This window comes from Trichogramma pretiosum, unplaced genomic scaffold, assembly GCF_000599845.2.
Source record: "Trichogramma pretiosum strain Unisexual culture from Peru unplaced genomic scaffold, Tpre_2.0 scaffold69, whole genome shotgun sequence".
Classification (NCBI taxonomy): domain Eukaryota; kingdom Metazoa; phylum Arthropoda; class Insecta; order Hymenoptera; family Trichogrammatidae; genus Trichogramma; species Trichogramma pretiosum.
This window is the reverse complement of record NW_019641608.1, coordinates 368,845-390,660: the sequence shown is the minus strand read 5'-3', so window position 1 is coordinate 390,660 and position 21,816 is coordinate 368,845. Positions and strand designations below refer to the sequence as shown.

Genomic DNA, 21,816 nt, shown 5'->3' with positions numbered 1-21,816 from the left:
AACAGACTCTATGAATCATTAAAATTAAAATTATTTCTAAAGGTAATTGACATTTGATTTTTATGAAAATCAAACACTCGTACTTCTGATACGTGTCGTTTGAGAATCGTGTCAGAAAAAGGTAATCGATTACATGCGGCTCTCGGCATTCTCTTATAAATACAAAAAAAATTGCTTTAACAAATACGATAGTCATGATATTCATTGACGTCGCCTACGGATTACAAAGTAAGAGGGGTAAAAAGTAAAAGGATGTCATTATCTAAGACAATGAAAGTCGGGGAGAGTGCGATGTCTGTTACGTGGTCTGGGTGAAAGACATTTCCATAGTAATACCGGATTGAGCCCGACGAAATTTCGAGGAGTTGTCGTGGTGGTTGCGCGGCTTGCGGCGGCTCAAGTGCCTCTCGACCCACTTGAGCATCGTGAGGACCGAGTCGGTGCTCGGCAGGCGACGCTCCGCCGACGTGCGTATGATGTGCGACGAAGCCACGCGGAATGTCGCGGCCATACCTTTGAGAGCCTGAACAAGGAGATGGATTAATGAACGTTCTTCGCGTGCGGACTATATAATAACGAGCCTAATAATCGTCTTCGCTCACCTTCATGGCGTCCTCGTCGGTGTTGTCATCGCCGGCGTAAATTATCCGAATCCTCTCGCTCCAGTCGAGCCCGAAAGCCGTGCGCAAAATGTAAATGGAGGCTCGGCCCTTGTTCCACTCGACGGGCGGCTTAGCCTCCAAGGCGCAATGGGCCGCGCAGGCCTTGAAGCCCGTCTCCTCGATCAGCTTCTTGGCCTGCTCCACCATCTGTGGTCTACGCTCCATGGGCGTCTCGCGATAATGGAAGGTCAAGAGGGCACCCTTGTTCTCCACCCAAGCTCCATCTTTGCACAGCTGCGGAAAAGGTAAGGAAAAAAAAAAAAATAAGATAACGATTCGATCGCTCGATATTATTTGCAAGCGTATAATTTACCTGATCCTGCAGGGCCTGCATGAGGCTGGCGACTTTGCTCTCGAAGACGGCCGGCATCGGATGGACGAACTTGCTGCCGTCCGGGTGCAGAATCTCCAGGCCGTGATTGCCGGCGTAGGTGATGCCCTCGATACCTACCATGGACTTGACGTTGTTGACGTTTCTGCCGGAGATGATGGCTATGTAGACGTCCGGGAGATTGGACAGCCTCTGGAGGACGTTCTTCGTCTCGAGGGGCAGAATCGCGAGATCGGGATGCGTGGCGATGGGCGCCAGGGTTCCGTCGTAATCCAACAGTAAGGCTAATTTGTGATTGTCACCGATGTATCTGTGGGTGGAGAAAATCAGTCGCGTTATATTTTCTTTCCTTCCTTTAACAGGCAAGTCAGTATAGGGTAGGGCGACTGCACCTACTTGCTCAAATAATCGTCAAAGTCGTCCATAGTGACGGGCTGCATGACCGTGGCACCGACCGAGTCGCGCTCCTCCAGCGAGCCCATGACCTGCAGGAAGGACTTCATCCAGTGATTGACGTCGTAGATTCGTTCGCGTCTGCGCAGGTGGTTCATTCGGAGGGTACGCTCGTCCTCGGGCATGGTCAGGGCCCTGTGTATGACCTCGGCGGCGTCGTCGATCTCGTAGGGGTTGCATATGAGGGCCTCGTGCATCATCTCGCCGGCGCCGGCGAACGGCGAGACGATCAGCACACCGGGTGGGGTGTTGATCTGACAGGCGACGAACTCCTTGGCGACGAGGTTCATGCCGTCGCGCAGCGGAGTGACCAGGGCCACGGCGGCGTCCCTGTAGAAGGCCGCCAGCTCGTCCTGACTGACGCAGCCGTAGATGTAGCGTATGGGCGACCAGTTGGGCGTGGTGAAGCGGCCGTTGATGCTGCCGATCAGCTGGTCGATCTCCAGCTTCAGGTCCTGATACTCGCGGACGTCGGTGCGCGACGGCACGGCGATCTGCAGCAGGGTCACCTGCTCCCGGTGCTCGGGGTGCTTCTCCAGCAGCATCTCGAAGGCCTTGAGCCGGTGCACCAGGCCCTTGGTGTAGTCCAGTCGATCGACCCCCAGGACGATCTTGAGATTCGTCGACATGACCTTGGGCGCCGTTTCCGCGAGGGAGACGAACCGGTCGAAGGGTATGCCGATGGGCAGCGGGCGGACGCGCACCGTGCGACCCCCGTGCTCGACCAGCAGATTCTTGCGGTCGACCCGACAGCCCAGGCTGCGCTGGCAGCAGTCGACAAAGTTCAGACAGTAGTCCTGGATGTGGAAGCCGACCATGTCGCAGCCCAGCATGCCCTGGAGGATCTCGTCGGCCCAGGGGAACAGCCGGAATATGTCCCAGGGCGGGAAGGGGATGTGCAGGAAGAAGCCCAGCTTGAGCTTGAGGTTCTTCTCGTCGGCGGCCTGGCGGATCCAGTTGGCGCAGAGCATGAGGTGGTAGTCGTGGACCCAGACGAGGGGGGTGCCACTGACCTGGCCCGCCTGCTCCTTGTGGATCATCTCGAGGGCGTTCACGGTCTTGGCGGCGAACTCCTCGTTCACGGTGCTGTAGGCCTTCCAGTGGTCCGCGATGAAGGTCGCCCGGTCGGGCATCGAGTGGAACAGCGGCCAGAACGTGCCGTTGCAGCAGCCGTTGTAGTACGAGTCAAAGACCGTCGGCTCAACGTGCACCGCTACTACCTGCAACCGATTCGGGGGAGCATCGTCAAGAAAAACATTCGTTCGACTGCATACGTGTGAAATTTAACGATCGAACAATTACATCTCGCTTTTTCATTCGGCCGAAGTCGAGATAATAATGGGAAATTAATATAAGAAAGATGACGTCGACGTCTGTAATCAAACACGCGTGACATTATTTCGATGAATGTATAAAGAAAAAAAAAGACGAGAGCTGCGCGACATGAACTTTGTGACCTCTCGCTCGAGATAAACAGCAGCGACTCTTGTGTATATAGTAAACGAGCAAAAAAAGTGAATGACTAATGTCCACGCATATCTCGTATACGTACCTTTTTGGATAAGAGTCCAGCCGTGGGGGTACGGTCGGTGGGATCGGACTCGGGTATCTGCTCGTTGGGGTTGTCCATGTGCATACCCGGCCAGCCGACCCAGATGCCATTTCCATTGATGACGACCGGGGCGACGGCAGTCACCAAACCCCCGGCGCTGAAGCAAATCAATAACAGTTTACATTACACGTACGAGCGAGATCAGGAAGAAGAAAATTCATTATATGTCTGTATTTAATTTATTGCTCGCGGCTGTAAAAATCATTTAAACGTTTCATAAAGATCATGAGGTGACGATGATGCTGCGGTAGTTATTGGACCGTTTTTCTTTTTCTCATGGGATAATAACGTTACATTACGTTGTGAAAAATTAATGTGTCGTTGGTGATAAGCCGGGGCGAGAGCATATAGTAGCGCGTCTTCTTCTTCTCCCCCTAAAGTAGGACACGATCAAAGTCTCTTTAGATTAAAGCTCACCCCGTTTGGAGTCGCTTTCGGATTATGATACACACTGCAAACGATAAGTGAAATTGGCCGAGCCGATCGTCGAGCGCAATTTCCGCTAACACATCTAAATAAAGACATCGGGCTCGAAAATGTTTAGCCTGCTGTAGACTTTTTACGCAAGTGCCGCTGATAAAAATTCACGTAACGTTTTTCTCGTACACGGCCTGCAGATCTTTGTATAACATAGTATCGAATCGACCTCGCGTACGAATTGTGATTTCATCATTGCTCTTTAAGGTCGTTTCCCGAAACATTGACGTCCAATACAGCGGAGATATGTAGCGCAGCACGAGCGAGATCATTAGTTCGGCACATGTATCGAGAGCAACGGATCGGCAGCAACAGCAGCAGCGTCGACATGCATTTATCACGTGTGCCGATGTTGTGTGTTCGTCTCGGATTTTCAGCAAAAAAATTTTCAGACGTACACACAATTGCCATAACGCGTACTCGTGCTTAGAGAGGAATAATACATCTCATTAATTCGCACTAATAACGGTATCGTTTAGATTCGACGGCCTATAATGCACTTGTATGCGTTTATATCTCTCCCTGCAGCGTAGCGTACGCGCAGCACGTGATAGACACGATCGACCTTGCGTGTAGATATTTCGCGCGAAAAAAAAATCACGACTACGACTAAGACTCCTGTCCACACTCCCGGTGCAAATACGTATTTGGCCTTTACTTCCTTATTGCACTTAAACGTGTGTACAAGTGTACGAGCGCTGCTACTTTTTTCAATTTTATCGGCGTTCATTTCCCTATTTTTAGGCAGTGTCGCTTCGAACATGTCATCTTTTTAAGCTCCTTCGCGAACGATAGAGAACGAGACGTCGTAAAATTAGCCACATTAACTGTAAAATTCTTGCATAATCGGATAATAAAGCCGCGACTGCATCGATTTCGATCGAAACTTTTTTGAGAAAAGCCAGAACTTGAATACATTTTACGCGATGCCGAAGCGCAGGTTGGAAAATATACCGCTCTAATTGAATTTCAACGAGGCAATTCGATGCTGTTAAAAAAAAATTGTTTGGAGCAACAACGATCATTGTTTATGAGTGTACATATCTTATCGCGTCAAAAGTTTCTTTCGACATACTGATTATTGAAAAATGCGGACTGAAAAAAGAAGAAGAAGAGGAGGAGGAGGAGAGAAGAAGAGAGCTTTGCGAAGCGTCTTCCAGAGATATCTGCCAAAGGCGGCGCGCTGTCTGTTTTTCGATAAATCACATTGCGTTTAAAAATCCCCTCCCGACACGTTCGTGTGTACGTGTACACGCGATGTTCCAAATAACTTGCATTATTTTGACGTGCTTTTTTCTCGTTAATTTTTACTCCAAATGTACGAGTTTTCAAGATCTCAATGAAAATATTAGGCTTAGAATTCTTTTATAAAACTAATCTCGTATTCGACGAGAAAGTGCAAAAAAATTTAGCTGAATATTAGTATCGAAAAGATCGCGCCACGATAAGGATGCGAGTAGAGTATAGTTTTAAGTCGAAAGCGTTAAGAATATTATGAAATGTGGCGGGAAATTGGCGCGCGTATTTAATATTGTTTTTCGATAGAGACACAAACACGATAAAAATGTAAAGAAAATCAAAACTAACACGGTTCGCGCACGTAGGTACAGCAACAGAAAAAAGATTACAGTCTTATCGAGCCCGAGCTGGTCTGTAAAATCCGTCGATGATGATGCGTTCTCGTATCGGCTACTGATGATGATGTTTACATGTTTCGCGGCGATTTGCATGACCGAGCGCGCCCCGACTCTCGCTCTGGCTCGTCAGGATATTGTACGCCGAGATAATGCGTCGCTTATACTTTTCATGCATTAAGAAAAGGCAATAATTCGATCGCGCACACGTAGTCTCGGCGCGAGAAAGAAAAAAACAATCGCGTGGTTTTGGTCGCGATCGTCGACGAGAAAGAAAAGTGCGTGCGCAAAAAAAACAGCAGCAGCAGCCGCCGCCGCGCGGCGCGAAACGAACGCGCCAATTATGTATTACAGCCGTATGCAGAGCTCGCGAACCTCGAGAGCGATTACCTTCACCTTACACTTGACTCGGCGACTCGCGGCTAGCTCGCGTCGATTTTCTCTCGCTCTCTGCGGTCGAATGCGCGGTGCGTTGCATCACTCTCTCACGTGTTTCTTAGCTCGCGACGACGACGATTTGTTTTCATCTCGGAAGTCGCGATCGAGACTTTTATACGTGCGACTAATAGCGACACTTTTTTTTATTTTGACTGTGTTCTTTTGTTGATGTAAACCTTGGTGCGCTTTTTCTTCGACGAAAGAAAAGAAAAGAAACATTCATGCGAATGACTCTTTCAACGGATCGATGACAAAATGCACTTTTGTGAGCTAGATCGAGGCCGAATCGCTCGCGAGTATAGACCGGAGAGCTTGAAAGCTCGAGTAAATCGAGATGAAAGCTGAGAGTGAGATATGGAGCTTTTTCTTACCTGGCCTTGCGCTCGAGCTTGCCGCTGAGATCGTTCCTCTTGAGGACGAAGGGCAGCCGGTTGCTGACGACGATCATGCTGCCCGAGGAGCTGTAGCTGCGCGACTCTGTGCCGGACATGTTGTTGTAATTATTGCAGCAGTTGTTGCTGTTGACGTCGAACAGGTACTTGGATTGGAATAGAATGCGAAAGTCCTCCTTGTTGGGGGTGAGATCGCCGCCGCTCGCGCTGCTCGACTGCACCGTCAGCTGCTGTATCTTCCTGTTGAGGCTGTTGGCGTGCTGGTGCGCCACGTGCTTTCTGTTATTGCTACTGCTACTCACACTGCTGCTGCTGCTGCCGACATTGGCAGCTCGCGCGGCTAACGTGAACGAGCAGGACAGAGCTCGATTCAACGACTCCTGCGACACTTTGCAATCCTGAAGACCACTCGGTCGCTGCTCCGTCGCTTCTTGCTGCTGCTTCTTTTTGGCGAGTTTGGCCTCGTCGTCTTGGTTGTTGTTGTCGTCGTTGCTCTTGCCTAGTTTCAGATCTTCTTCCGTCTTGGCCTGCTTGATTATCTGACTCTCGCCGCCGGCGCCGCGCTCTTTTATAACCGCGACCAACGACGCCGTCGAGCCTTCCGTAATGATATCTATTGACTGCATGCAGCCAATCTTTATCTACGCACAAGAAGAAACGCCGATATGCCGATCTGTGCGCGACTTTGCGCGTATACGTGTGTATTATGTATTCCACCACTTCTGTGTTTCTCTATTTCTAGATGCCCATTTTTTGCTTTTTGCGCTTTTTTTTTAGAGCGAGTATGATTTGTCGTCGCCTGCCTGCCTCTGCTCTGGTAGATCTCTATGGATGGCTAGTAGGCGCGAGCGCGACGAAAAGTGGGGATCCAACAAGTAGTCCGAAAAGCTGCTGCTCGAGATTCGCTGCCGAGAAGGTGCGTGTAGTCGACGATTGGACTCGAGAGACCGACTGACTGATTGATCGGCGACCGTCGATGTAGCGTCGTAGGACAGAGGCCGAAACTGGAGGAGCTCGAAAGAGAAAGAAAGAGAGAGAGAGAGAGAGAGGCAGCTTCTTGACACCCACCGGTCTAGACGAACTTTGCCCGTGTGATTGTGCGTTACGCCGATTTCTTACGACGATCCCTCGATATGCGCTTTCGCGTCAAAAAAACGTCATATCCCCTATCTTTGCCTCTTTTCTCTCTCTCCTCGCTTACTCTTTCTCGTATGCACACACACAGACAGACTTTTGGCTTATCAATGAACCAGTACGCTGTGTTATATCAATCTCCCCGAAGCTGCTTATATGCGCGAAAACCCGCAATCGAGGCAAAGAGAGCGACGATGAAGAAATAAAGAGAGAAAGACTATAGAGAATATTTGCGTTCGCAGTTGCTTCTGGGACTTTTGACCTTTTCACCCGCGTGTCATATAATACATGTATAACGCGAGTAAACGATCGAACGAGAGAAGGAGGAGGAGGAGGAGGAGGAGGGCCATCGGCGGCAAGCTCGAAAAAAAACGTTGGGGTGAAAAAAGGATGAATGCACTTGCTGTACACGCCAACGGGGTTATCGCGGCTCGCGTTGCTTATTTTACAATCGAAAACCCACACACACGAGCTCGCGATACAGCGAGAATATTAATTCGTCTTTACAACAATATATCTCGCTTCTCCTCCTTTTTCCAGATTCCTTCTCACTCTTTCTCACTCGCTCGTGACTACGGTGTTTATCTTCGAGCTCGCGGAGCGGGAGGCTCTTCTTCTACTTCTTCTTGTTCGCCCGAGGAAAGCCGATCTTCTCTCGCTGAAATGCCCCCGCGCGGCTCTCGCGATCGCGATGCAATGGCTGTGGCGCATCGTGTGACGACTACCTTGCCTCATCGGCGCAGCATCGTCGTCGGCGATAGCATGATTTTCTTTTTTTTTTCGCTTTGAGCAATGACCCTTCTCTAACTCGGCCGCTTTTAATTTCCACCGTCTCTTTCGTCTCTTGTCGATGGAGTAATTTTTACAATCGACCAACAATAATAAACCACTCGACGTTTTGCATCGTCGGCTTTTATTTTCGATAATAACCAACTCCTGACTGATTGAAACGATTCATTTTCCCTCGGCTACCTTTTCGTTTGGTTGTCAAATTACAATTTATGATTTGCTTCATCGACTCGTATATGCAGCGTAGCTCGCAGGTTGGATCATGTGTCTCGATGATCTGGAAGCGGCAAAGTTTTGACGCGATAAAGTCGCGCTCGTTCGCTCGCACAGCGAGTATTATTTTGTGTTTGCACAGACGCAACAAGGCTCAATAGAGTCAACAGACTTCTCGCTGCGATTACGTATTATATTATACCGATTGCAAAATGATATATAATTCTATCGAAGCTTTTTCTTCAAGCGTCGCGTTTTTACGACCGATTAATAATTCAACCCGCGATGACAACCTGTTTATTTGTGATGCTTTGCTTCAAAAACTCAAAGCTAGTTTTTCTCTCTCTCTCTCTTACTCTCGTTACGAGTGGCCCCCTAAATATGATGATTACAACTGTTTTGCTTTTCTAGGTGACAACGATCGAGATAGCCTCTTTTCGGATTGGCCAAGACCAACGAGCAAATGCGTCAATCGGACTAGGCTCGAGATGATAAAAGTTTTATGGAGCATGAAAAAAAAAGACAACATCGTACCTGATTTTCACGCGCGTGTGAAACGAAATACATCCGAGTTCGCTACCGATTCGAAACGACGCAAAGTTTTCGAACAACGCGCAAAACGATATTGTGTCACAGGATCTCTTCTTCGAGGGCAAACGCAGAGCCAATGTCACTCGAGGCCTTATGCATACGCTCTACGTTTATACTACGTTTTACTATTGAAATCAGCTCGAGATAGCGTCGCGTTTTCTCGGGCTCTCGGGTTCCTGAGCAAAATTTCGCGACAAACAATTTCTAGCCATCGTCGGATGGCCTGCGAGGAGCACGTCATCGAGGTAAAGTCCAAAATGTATGCCGTCAACGTCGGCCAATGTGTGTTACAACATCGTTTAAAATAATTCTAATCACTTTCGACGATAATATTTAAAACCACATGAATCTAGTAGGAGCCGGATAAATGATAGCGGTATCAATGATGCTGCGTTTTCGCATAAAAATACAAGATGAAAAAAATTAATACAGTCTCTAAGATTATATCTTCATAGAAATGGATCAAATTTGTAAAATAGAGAAATTGCCGCAATCAAACGTGGGTTTTCCCTTTTTTTGCTCGTGTTCGAAATAATAATTGGGACCGAAATTGTCAACGAAATATCTTTCAAAATTTGTCTTTTCTGCTCTAATGAATTTCTATTGTCAATACTTGAAAACGTAAACATGTAATGAATCTTTTTAACTTTAGACGTATTGGACATTTTTTACCAACGGCCGATCGCGAGCCATGCGATGCATATAAACTTCATCATGAGGTAGTCAGTCAGTTGGTGCGTGTCAGATGCGAAGTTATTACGGAAACGAGAAAATGATTTTGCAATAATCTGTTATAAAGGAGCCCATCTCGACGATAAGATTTTTCGGACACGGTTTTGTAGCGGCGGTGATTCGAATTAATATACTTCTGTATAAGACGAGCACGTGAACTCCACGCGCGATCACAAATCTACCCGCTTTGTTTACAAATCTAGAAAACGAAAAATGTCAAAGCCAAATCGCGCATTAGAACTTGTCAATCATACGCGACGCGACGCAGCAGCAGCAGCAGTGTCAATGTGACACATCAAAGGTGGCAAATATACGGCGCGGGATCATATTGAAATAAGAAGCTACATGCAGGGTACAGCTGACAAAGTATAGTTGTGTGTGCAGTAAGTAACTCAAGCCTGTGTGCGCGCGCGATCGGTTGCATTTTTCGTACTCGTAAGCTCTCGAGCTCTCCTCCATATATTCCAGATATATCACGGACTCGGAGCGCATAATATAATATGTAACCGCATTATGTATGACGTCGCGGATCGGTACATAGTTAATTGCGATGCCGAGAGATATGGACTAAGACTAGCTGCGGAGCAGAGTCGAGCGGCTGCTCGACACGTGCTTGCGTCGTGCCGCGATCGTGTTGACAAGTCCGCACTCGTGCAAAGCTCGCTGCAGCGGCTTACACTAAATTTTCGCCTATTTTTTCCATGCGATTCAATAAGTTTCCACGATTTTCGACCTCGACTGCGAATCTGTGTACTTGGACGATCGAGTCCATGTATGCGAATGAAGTAATAACGTTATACGTGCCCGCTACGTTACAGCTCGATGGGAATCATTATCTATTAAGTTATTCATTTTTCGATAACTGCGCTCGCTTTACATTACTCTCGCAGGCAGAGAATATAATTGTTGATCATTTTCTCATGACGAGAAAAAAGGGAAAAACGGAAAAACTCAAATAACATCGGCATAAATTATTCGTTCGGCCTGATTATTGTGTGAGAGAAGACTACATTATGCTATATTATCTACCATGTGTTTATGTGTATCATACGTCTCTATTGGGAGCCTGAATATGCCAATAGTGTTGCTGATAGCGTCTACAGATTGCAATATATAATGTTAAATAGCTGCCTCGTGTCGCGTCTCTTATTTTGCTCTTCTTTTCGTTCTGCAAATCAAAATATTAATCAATTTTTCCCGCTCCGAAAACCCTAATTTGTTATAGGTGACGCGATAAATCGTCGTAGAAACCACGTGAGCGATAGTAGTCTCAACAACATCAAAATCAGTCTGGGTTTTTGCATATTCGATTATCAATTGCTCGCGAGCTCTCGCGAGAGAGAATAAGAGAGAGTTACAATTAATTAAGCTCGACAACAAAGTCTGACCGGGCAAGAACTTTGCTACTCGGGTAAACATTTTATGCCTCGCTTGTAAATAACAGCTGATGTCAAGGCCTCCGAATACGATTGTATTTCACGATAGTTACTATATCGTACGCAGCTCGAAGAAACCTATATCCATAATTTAACTGATTATGAAAAATATTTTGTGATGCCAAGCAATCCTGCCAATTCATCACATTCAATTCGATAGTAAGGAATGGATCTCGAAAATAAAGATTTGATAGTGTAAATGAAAATTGCCGAAGCGTAGGATATATAGTAATAGTTTGTAGCTGTACAATGTATATAGAAGTACCGTCGAGATAAACCGTGATTTTATTCGCGAAAGTATAATATAAGTCTTCCGCGTGTCGTCGTTAAAAGTCTTGAGATTTTTTTTGGCCTTTTGCCATCTCAAGTTGCAGAGCAGATAAAGTTCATAAGTGTGGTAAATATTTACGTTTGCATTATTATTCATTATACCGCGGATACATAATATTAAAGCTTTTGCTCGCTCGTCAACGCCGATCATCATCATATATAATAATAGACTCGACGTCTCGTAAAAATATCAAGGATTGGCTCTAATCAGCGATCTTGCGCGAGTTTACGCTCGGCTACGACTACGACAGCAACGTCGAGGCGATTCTGCACCCGAGTCATCCTATAGAGGCTAGAGAAAGAGAGAGAGAGAGATCATTTTGGCACGTAATACTTTGACACAGTTACAATTTCGATGACGATTTTTGAACATATAGTCCCTCCCGCGCGCCCGTGCGTTACGTAAATATAAAAGTAAATATATCCCCGCACGCACGCGGCTAATTCTCGCGCGTAAAATTATTAACCAAGTTTTCCGCGGTTACACGCGTATACGGACGAGGCTCGTGATCGATCAAAGATCATTAAAGTCGCGCGGGTGAAAATAATGCAATCAAAGCAGAGTGCGTGAATTATGCGCGGGAAGGTTGAACCTGCTCACCGATGTAATGAGCAATCGAGAGATAATTGAAAAATAACAAGCCATCGTAGTGTCCAAGAGTGGAAACTATATTCCACCGATGCGTCACTTTACATTATAATCCTTGCTATACTCTGTACTACATTCGATGAAACTTGGACTCGTCTCTTTTGTAAATTTACCGATGATATGATCGAGCGTACTTATGTATCCGACGCCGCAATTTCCGCTCATTTGAATGGACACGAGGTGGCAGCTCTAATTAAATATCGTCGCTCGCGCGCGTTGACGCACTCTTAACTTATAATTGAATTATCTAGATTATTCTCGTGCTGGATGGAAGACTTGTATTACATACGTGTCATGACGTTTAGGCGCTACATGTAAAAATTGACACGCGCACCGTCTAATAGAATAGATATGAATGCTCCGTCTTTGTGATTTATGCACCGTTCTACGAAGAGACCTGCATCCAACGAAAATTCCCGGTTATATAAAATATTTCGAGACTCGAGTGCACGTGGATTCGCATTTAAGCAGGAGTCGTAAATTTTTGTTACACACTTATTATAGTTGCTGACGCAGAGATAAAATTTCGCTCCGAGTTATCTCTCTCTCTCTCTCGGCTCCAGTCGAGGCGGGAAACGACCGCGAGGGTAAATCTGCAGTGGTCTGCATATCGCACACGTAGATGCGTATATATAATATTCGCATCGCGAGCTGTCGGCTGCTTATAAGCTACGAGCTTCAAAGTTCTCTGGTGCGTGTGTCGATGTATTGCGAGTCTCGCTCGTCGTTTGAAGTTCTCTTCTCAAAGCTCCTAGTCGCTATTATATACTGCACTTTGAAATCCTTAACCGTTGTCGTCGGCCACACCGTCCGATATTATATTACCTCGTCGATGACCCCCTCGAGGACGGACTTTCGCATTTCTTATTCCAAACTTGTACCAATTCGACGGAAAAGTCATCTGAAAATTACATTAAAAATAAAACTTACAAATGAGTGGATTCTTTGGCTGCTGCTGCTGCTGCGCTCAGTAGCTGCACTCCACGAATTATCTCTACGCGAGTAGATCGTTCGTCGTTGTTGTTTTTTTGATCTTGCAGGTATACTACACTATGATTTGACACTCGCACCACAAGAAAGCACAATTGCACTTTTATCGATGGCTATATACACGGGTCGCTGCAACGCGAAACGTGACGAAGCTCAAGAGCGGCGATGCGACGATTAAACGTCGAATAAAGGTGTTTGAACGGATACTGAGTTGCTGCTGCTGCACAACGACAGCCAGCAGCAGAGCAGACGGCGCAAAACCTTTCGGGAACGTTCGCCGGTGCGGATCGCAAATATATAGGTATATGAGCGATGATGTTTATATAGGTGCGCGCTGCCGTTGTATGAGATAATGTGTTATAGCATGCGCCGACACACACGCCAACACACAAACACGCACGGTTTTACCTTTTTGCTATTATTGGCTTATGTCATGGGAGCCGAGCGAGCGAGCAGCGGCGTTTAGAAGCTGCGCGGATCGATTATTCGTGGGCTCCGCTACCTGCGTCGAGAGCGCGCGCGAAACAACTTTGTTTACAGGTGTGTAGGCGCGACTCTGGCAACACGCGACGCGCCTGGTCAGAGGCCAATAACTATACTCATAGGGATGATGCACACTTTTCATTTTCCCTCCTTCGTATACACTGCGAGCGTCGGGCTATATCTTTTTTGCTGCGCGCATTCGTCCTCTCGCGATTGCCCAATTATTCAATCAATTTTAATCACGCACGTATGATATAGCCGGATAAGCGACAGAATACTCGACGCTTGTTTTTTTTTTCCATTTTAAGTTACTTTATTGTGGTAAAAAAATACACTATTTTTCACAACATAAGTTTTACGTACTTCATTGACTGTACATCAAGTCTTTTTTCCTTCTCAATTTCATTTTTTTCTTGCAAACAAGTCAATGTTTTCACATGATTCTTTTTTTTTTAGTTACATAGGCTTCGTTCAAACCTGTACATCAATACGATACAGCTAGCAGCGCCTATCATAAAATTAACAAGGCTTTCTCGCTATGTAGTTGGAGATTCAAATTACAATTAATTAACTGATCATCCAGCGTTACAAGTTTCAGGATCTATTCTTTTAAAAATGCATAATTGTATTATTTTCTAAGTACGTTTTCCAGTCTTATAGTTGATTTTGTCAAGTGGGCTCATTATATTATTATGCAATAATTATCTAGTAATACTTAGGTATTATATGTTAATCATAATTAAGAATTAATACTTTTCTTTTCATAATGAAAAGTTGTTGTAACAGATCTTATAGTTATAACAATCTAGAGAAAAAATTTGTCCAAGTATATATACGAAGACTGAACACTAACAATTTTGGCAGAGTAAAAGATGAATTTGAATTTTTTTGACAAGTCGTGATGACAATCACCAAACTACTCAACTATATAAATACGTTATGATTACAGTATTTTTAATTACTCCATCGTGATTAAAACTATTTTGTATATTGTAAATAAATTTTACTATAAGATTATGTTAAAGTTTAACTTTCCCCTACTAAAATGTATAATTTGAGCAAGTCTCAAAATTAGATTATTACTTTTAATTTAAGCGTAAATCTTAGGAAATGCTGTACTAATAACTTGTTGATTGTCAATACTCTCAGAATGTGTCATAATAGCTACTTTAACATTACCTAAAGTTACTTTGCAAACCTTATTTGGTCTCGCAAAATGGCAAAGCGTATATAGAGCTATTTCAAATTCTGGTGGTGTTCCAATAAACATTGATGTTAACTTAGTTTTTCCCAGATATGACACATAAAATTTCAATATTGCTGCTTTCTGTAAAAATAAAAAATAAAAAATATTGCATACAGTATGTAATAAAAAGCATAATGAATCATAATTTTTCTTACATTATGTAAATCTACTTTGGCAACATATCCAAGATAATTTGCTTTGTTACTGTTTTCTTCGTCAGCAAAAAATATCCAATTATGAAGACCTGTGATGTATCTATTATGTTTCTTTTCTACTAAGAAAACATGCTCAAAGCCAGAGCTACCCAAAGCAGTTTCATTAAATCTTGAGAATCGTCGGAACCACAAATCCTTCAGTATCCTTTTATATTCATGAAAATTTTTTGCAAAGTAACCTTTGCTAGCTAAAAAGTCCATGGTATACACTAGGAGTTCTTGTTCCAGTAAACTATTAATAAACTGGTTCTCTTCTATATCTTCTTCCAATGTTACATGCTCATGATAATGGGAATTCAAATTATAATTGTCATACAATTTTCTCATCAGTTCTATGGGGGGTAAAACTTCAAACAAATCCAAGGGTATAAAAAACAAACTGAAAAATATATAAAAGATATAAATCTTGAGAATTAAATTACCACTAATAAATCTAACTTACGGTTCAGGAGCTTCATCTTTTGCATCCTTAGTCTCTCTTTGTCCTTGGTAATTAACATCAATAGAGGGGAAAAGTCCAGAAGGAAGAAGTTCAAAAATTACTTCTGAAACTTTTCTTAATTCTTTTGTACTAATGGGTGAACCTATTTCATCAACAGGTTGATGATTATTGTGGTTGTTATGATGATGATGATGGAAATGATGATGCTGATAGCCTACATGATAACGTATATTTATTGGGAAATCATTTCATTTTGCAAAATTAAAAACTTTGATTACTCAACCGTACCTTTTACGTAGTGAAATGTAAACACAAATAAAAGGCAATAAAACAAACTCTGAATGACATGCATGATTAGATTAATGATTTCGATGTTTACAAAGAAATAATACTTGCACTTATATTAAAATCTAATCACCAGATCTTGCGGTATTTACAAGTTTCATACATGAAAAAAATGAGTAACTTTATGAATGATTTAACGATTTATTTCTAACAGTTAAAATGTCACATAACTAAAATGAGGGTTATGTCGGTCAAAACAATGTATGACAAACAACTGAAGTAACTCATGCAGCTCGGAAGACTGTATCAAGGTGCTCCGAAAAGCATTCGAGCATTGACTATACTATCGTAAAATAAATGCCAATGTGAATAGAAATAGCGTGAAAATGATGAAATGTTTCGAGTGTTTTTTATATTTAATAGCAATTGTTAATAAATCATCCCATCCAATTTAATTGAATCAACAAATTTATTATTATAATAAGGTAAGGTCCGCAAGGATTTTTTATAACCTGTATCTATTTTTAATTGTAACTATTTTGTTACAGTTATTACTTTGTTTATTCCATTTCTACTTGTCAAACATGGATGCCGACGAACTGACACCGCAAGATATTCAGCGGAAAGTTTATTTTTTAATGGACCAATTACAACAAATGGTTCGCGAGTTACCAATCAAGTATCAGATGAGACTTCCCTATGAACTTTTATCTGGCTTGGCTAATAATTTGTTAAATGATACCATTTTTGAAATTGTAAAGGGTTTGATGGAAATTCAGCATGTAACGGAGAAACATCTATTTCAACAACGTTTACAATTAATTAGTTCACAGAAAAATGAAATTCTGCAAGCTTTAGCAAATATACACTCTGATGAAGAAAAAGAAGCTGTTAAACAGGCCATGTTTCAAAGACACAGAGAAGAATTAAAACAGCAAGATATGAAATTGGTCTTGCAACTTGATCAAAAAGTTGCTGATCAGCAGAGTACCTTGGAGAAAGCTGGTATACCTGGTTTTTACATCACAAACAATCCTATGGATATACAAGTTCAAATGAGACTTTGTGACTTTATTATAAGACTTAGCAAAATGGATTTTCCTGGATAGTATTTTCGTTAAATTAGAATGAGAAAAATAGATGACTTGAATAATTACCAAAAATGTTCACTACATCATCATTCATTATTAACATCATTGTCATTCAATTAAACATACACTTATTATATAATGAATGAAAAGAAAATTATTATTAGTTTAAACAATATATTTTTGTACAAAGCTTTGCATTTCCTAGATAAAATTATATCATCTTTAACTTTCATATTATACAAAATTGTATGAAGCATCTTAACAACAAATTATGTTTGTAAAACGCATTTACTGTACATATTTACAAAGGATACTCTTTTTGCAAAAATATGTATTACTCTGTAACAAGTTTGAAATATCACGAACTTGATCATTTGATACTGTTGTGCTATTAAAAGACTGACTAAATTACTTTTTATTGTTTTAACTATTACGTTCCAAACATTTTATATATTCAATTTGTTCAAAGTTTAACTTTGAAAGTCATAAAATGAAGAAATTTAAGTAGTACACAATAAATACTACATAAAATGATCATTGTCATGCAAGTTGTATATGAGTAAAAGGAAAGACTTGGCCAGGTAAAGATAAAAATTTTCATTCCCATTTTCTAAATTTCTTTAAAATAATTTTCCAAAAAAGTTCGTGGATTTATAAATAACATTATTTTCGAGAAATCCACGTAAGTTTTTCACGAAAATATTCAGTAGAAACATCGGAAAATGTATTTCGAATTTTTATTTTTACTCTGGTTTCAGTATTCTCTGTATGTAACAAGAGTCTTAAATATCGGCTTTAATTTGAAGGTAATACCCGTTCAATAATAAAAAAAAAATCGAATGTAATAAATTCATGGTCTTAACTTTTAAGATTATGAGGCATTGCTTTTGCAATACCCCATATTTTCAAAATGAATGAAAATAACACTTTTGACTCTCATGCTTGTAATGGAGCCTGTTTTTTTGCAATATACTGCGGAGACGTATCTTCTTTAGGCTGTACAGGTGTTTGACTACTTTGACCCTCTGAGAAACATATTCTGTATATGTCATCAAAGCTATCCACAAAATGAACTTCGAGACCATCTGTAATGTACTTGGGCAAATCATCGAAATCTTTTCTATTTTCTTCAGGTAAGAGTATGCAGGTGACACCAACGCGCTTTGCCTAGATGTTATGAATGTTAAAAAAATAATGAAAATGAATAACTAAATTTTTAAAGGAACAAAATATGAAATATTTCAATACTAACAGCAATAGTCTTTTCCTTGATACCACCAACAGGGAGAACTTTTCCCATGAGACTGAGTTCGCCAGTCATTGCAATATTTTGCCGTATTGATTTATTTTTGGCAAGAGATAAGAAGGCTGTTGCTATTGTTGTACCTGCGCTAGGACCATCTTTAGGCGTCGCTCCTTCAGGTACGTGAAGATGTAGATGGGCGTCGTACAGGAACGTATTCGTCGGATCGTGTTTTTGTAAAAAGTTTCGTGCTACTGTCATAGCTATGGTTATCGATTCTTTCATCACATCACCTAAATGCCCAGTGACCTGAAAATTGAATTGGACTTTTAGTAAATAAAGGCAATAAATTCAAATTCGAGGAAACATTAGTACTTTACCTCAAATGAACCCGCAAATTTCTTAGAAGTATCATTTGGTTTTCTGACAGTTGTTTCAATAAACAACGTTGAGCCACCCATGGCAGTCCATGCTAAGCCCATTACTACTCCAGGAGGTGTAATATCGTACATTCTATCATGAGTGAAGATGGGCTTTCCAACAAAATCTTGAAGATTATTACTTGTAATTTCAAGTTTCTCTGCTTCTTTTTTGACAACTTTAAATGCAACTTTACGATGTACTTTTTCAATTTGTTTTTGTAGATTTCTAACACCAGATTCACGACAGTACGATTTTATAAGATAATTCAAGGCAGTATCGTCAATTACTACTTGATCATCTTTCAATCCAGAGTTATTCATTGACTGAGGTACCAGATATTGCTTTGCAATAGCTAGTTTTTCTTCAGCAACATATCCAGACATATCTATCATTTCCATTCTGTCACGCAAAGGCTCAGGAATAGTATCAATTACGTTAGCTGTACAGATAAATAAGACTTTAGATAAGTCTACTGGTACATCAAGATAATGGTCCAAGAAATTCGAATTTTGTTCTGGGTCCAACATTTCCAACAAAGCTGATGCTGGATCGCCTTGATATCCCCTATGAAATAAGTGGATATTTAGTTTGAGATATGATACAAAATAAAATTTGTAGTTTATATTTTTCTATACTGACTTTCCAATTTTGTCCACTTCATCTATAAGAACTAGAGGGTTTTCAGTCTTCGTTTTTTTCAGACATTGAATAATTTTTCCGGGCATGGCACCAACGTATGTTCGTCGATGACCCTTGATTTCTGCAACATCAGTCATACCACCGACACTGAATCGGAAATATTCTCGGTTTAAGGCTCGAGATATCGATTTAGCTATAGAAGTTTTTCCAACACCGGGAGGTCCGTGGAAGCATAGAATTTTTCCTTGAGTGGATCCTTTCAATTGACTAACAGCAATAAATTCTAAAAAAATGTTGAGGTTTTCGATTTTTCTACATGATCAATAATTAAAATTTGTTTTAAAAGTATAAATGTATACCCAATATTCGTTTTTTTATATCTTCCATTCCATAATGATCTGCATCCAAAATTTCCATTGCTCGTGTAATTTCTAAATTTTCCGGACTAGTTACACCCCAAGGCATAGAAGTCAACCAATCAAGATAATTTCTTGTGACACTGTAAATAATTTTACTTGTTAATAAACAATAATCGGTTGTCTAAGACTAATTAAATTCAAATTATTTAAATTACTTGAATTCACTACTATGACTCTCTAAAAAGCTTATTTTATTTAATTCTTCTTCTAAAACATCCATGACAGGCTTTGGAAGAACTTTGTCTTTTATCTTTTCTCTGTATTTTTCTGCGATAGCATCTTTATCTTCTTTTTCCAAACCTAATTCTTTTTTTATAACTTTTAGTTGCTCATGTAGAATGTATTTTCTATGTTGTTGTTTGACTTTTTCTTCCACTTCTTTTCCAATTTTTTGTTGCAATTTACTCAGTTCATACTCTTTTTTGAGGAGAGCTAATGATAGTCTCAACCTTTTTGTTATCTGTAAACAAACAAAAAGTTAATATCAAAAGATAAACTTCAAATAAATATAATCAAATTTTTTTATATCAACTGACATCCATTTCCTCAAGTACTTGTTGCAGCTCTGCAGCATCTGCTCCGGTTAAAGCTGCTCCTAGATCACTCAAGTATACAGGGTTGTCAACAACCCTTTGTCCTTGATGTAACATTTGTTGCAACGATTCTCTATATAAAGAATTCATGCTGATAATATCCCTGATAGTTTTTATTAGTTCCTGAGTCAAGGCCTATAAAAAATAAAATAAAATTATTAATGGATTAAACCATTTAAAAATTTTAATAATTTTCATACCTTTATTTCTTCTGTGTATCTGAATTTTTCATGAGTGACATTGACTACCTCAGCCATGAGTAAGGGTTGAACAATATCTTGTGTAGCCTGAGGGTCAGCTGTTGTTTGGGCTTCTGAAGTTTCTTGTTGTTGAACTTGTTTAGGAGCTTCAATTGGTTTTTCTGAGGATTTCTCTGCTTCAATAATGGACTCCATTTTTTCTACCTTCTCCACTTGCTCTGCAAGTTTACTCTCCAACTTCTTCCTTCTTAATTCTCTACGACTTTTTTTCCCTCCAGCCATGGTTTCGTCTACAGGAACGTTAATTGTCGTATTTAATAAGGGAAACGTCAATTTCATCTCATCTGACTCTACACAAGTACACATTAATATGAAATGATTTCACCTCAAAAGGAAAATTGACACTCATTCTTCTAATCTACTAATTACTTAAATAAATAGTTTTACTAAACCATGTCATCAATAAAAAAAAATAGGATAAAATTTTTTAGTAGCTTAATATATTTTACCAGCTGTAGGTTTTGGAGTAATATCTTCAATGATTTGACCAACCAACTTGATGCGTCTATGTGACATCACTACTAGCCTCAAGCGGTCTCCCAGATCTTGAACCTCGTGAATTTGTGCAAAAGTACCAATATTATATACGTCATCCACTTTATCAACTATATCTGACTCGTTTCTGAAAAAAAATTGATATGATAGTACTCAAAAGATTAATTTTATTATCACCCTTTATTAATATCCCAGTTACTTACTCTTCATTTTTCTTCAAAAATATTCCAACGTAGGGCTGATTCAATTTTACTTTACGTCTTATGAGGTCTATCAGAACTGGATTAGTAAGTTCTATCAGCTTAATAAATCGTGGAAATACAGGGTTGCGATTGATAGCAATAACAGGTACATTTGGCCACACTTCAGGAACAACAACGGTTGCTGGCAAAGCTGTTGGATAATCTTCTGGCTGTACATCAATTGCATCGAGTTCACTAAAAAATTGATGCAATAATGATGACTAATCAATTGTAAAAAATTTATAACTTTGCAATTAAAATTTATTAAGGGCATACGATTAAAAATATTTAATTTTGAATCTAATTATAAGAAAAAATGATAAACTTGTAACCAAAATGGTAAAATAACATTAGGCAATTGATATTTTCGTAAAAATATAATAAAAACAAAAGATGTTATGAACTAAATGAAGTAAATATACTGACCCTGGTGGGTCGTCTTTATCCGAAGATCCTTTTGATGAAAATTGTCTGACACTTATTACTGATGCACTTTGCCTGAGGAACCTCGAATCAATTCTCATGAGTCCTGTAAACGACGATGTTCTAGCCAGTTCTTGGGCCAACTCCGACTTGGCCATAGAAACTCGATGGCCAGCATTGCAAATATTCCTAGTGAAAGCAGCCCGATGCCGAAGCAGCGGCAAAATTTTTGCACTTGCCAAGCGCATTGGAAAAACCTTTGGAAAATTCTATGAAAAATGCACAAAAACACACACGCAGAAAGCACAAACTCGGACGTCGAACTCTCGAGAATGAACCGGTTTCGTCTCAGCGCGCAAGGTTAACGTTTTGTCGTCGTGCGATACGCCGTACGAGTTAGCATTTGGCAAACTGACGAAATCTTGCAATTTCGAGCTGTATTGTGTGAGCGAGC

General features: G+C 41.1%; 4 protein-coding genes across 6 annotated transcripts; 1 reads left to right on the top strand and 3 right to left on the bottom strand.

Annotated features, from left to right (window-relative positions):
• Positions 1-17: 17 nt before the first annotated feature.
• LOC106648588 (alpha,alpha-trehalose-phosphate synthase [UDP-forming]) lies at positions 18-13,327 on the bottom strand. Of its 2 annotated transcripts, XM_014365584.2 has the most exons (7): positions 12,804-13,327; positions 5,979-6,084; positions 2,999-3,155; positions 1,390-2,666; positions 976-1,303; positions 603-896; positions 18-523 (listed from the first exon to the last, which is right to left on the bottom strand). In XM_014365584.2, exons 2-7 carry the CDS (start codon positions 6,053-6,055, stop codon positions 299-301), a joined length of 2,358 nt encoding a protein of 785 aa, XP_014221070.1. In that variant the 5' UTR covers positions 6,056-6,084; positions 12,804-13,327; the 3' UTR covers positions 18-298. The 2 variants fall into 2 exon arrangements, with proteins under 2 accessions (XP_014221070.1, XP_014221069.1); XM_014365583.2 differs by lacking the exon at positions 12,804-13,327 and having other exon boundaries at positions 5,979-8,351.
• A 99-nt stretch (positions 13,328-13,426) lies between these two features.
• LOC106648589 (poly(U)-specific endoribonuclease homolog) lies at positions 13,427-15,677 on the bottom strand. Its single transcript, XM_014365585.2, has 4 exons — positions 15,538-15,677; positions 15,250-15,463; positions 14,748-15,186; positions 13,427-14,673 (listed from the first exon to the last, which is right to left on the bottom strand). The coding sequence occupies exons 1-4, from the start codon at positions 15,599-15,601 to the stop codon at positions 14,437-14,439; spliced, it is 954 nt and encodes a 317-aa protein (XP_014221071.1). The 5' UTR covers positions 15,602-15,677; the 3' UTR covers positions 13,427-14,436.
• Positions 15,678-15,826: 149 nt separating this feature from the next.
• Positions 15,827-17,037, top strand: LOC106648590 (gonadal protein gdl). The gene is made up of 2 exons (XM_014365586.2): positions 15,827-16,019; positions 16,083-17,037. The coding sequence occupies exon 2, from the start codon at positions 16,119-16,121 to the stop codon at positions 16,641-16,643; it is 525 nt and encodes a 174-aa protein (XP_014221072.1). The 5' UTR covers positions 15,827-16,019; positions 16,083-16,118; the 3' UTR covers positions 16,644-17,037.
• A 269-nt stretch (positions 17,038-17,306) lies between these two features.
• On the bottom strand, positions 17,307-21,762 carry LOC106648587 (lon protease homolog, mitochondrial). Of its 2 annotated transcripts, none has more exons than XM_014365581.2 (11): positions 21,366-21,762; positions 20,901-21,134; positions 20,652-20,824; positions 20,143-20,492; positions 19,886-20,077; positions 19,505-19,809; positions 19,290-19,429; positions 18,931-19,213; positions 18,249-18,855; positions 17,878-18,177; positions 17,307-17,792 (listed from the first exon to the last, which is right to left on the bottom strand). In XM_014365581.2, exons 1-11 carry the CDS (start codon positions 21,608-21,610, stop codon positions 17,562-17,564), a joined length of 3,060 nt encoding a protein of 1,019 aa, XP_014221067.1. In that variant the 5' UTR covers positions 21,611-21,762; the 3' UTR covers positions 17,307-17,561. The 2 variants fall into 2 exon arrangements, with proteins under 2 accessions (XP_014221067.1, XP_014221068.1); XM_014365582.2 differs by having other exon boundaries at positions 20,143-20,432.
• Between the last annotated feature and the right edge of the window lie 54 nt (positions 21,763-21,816).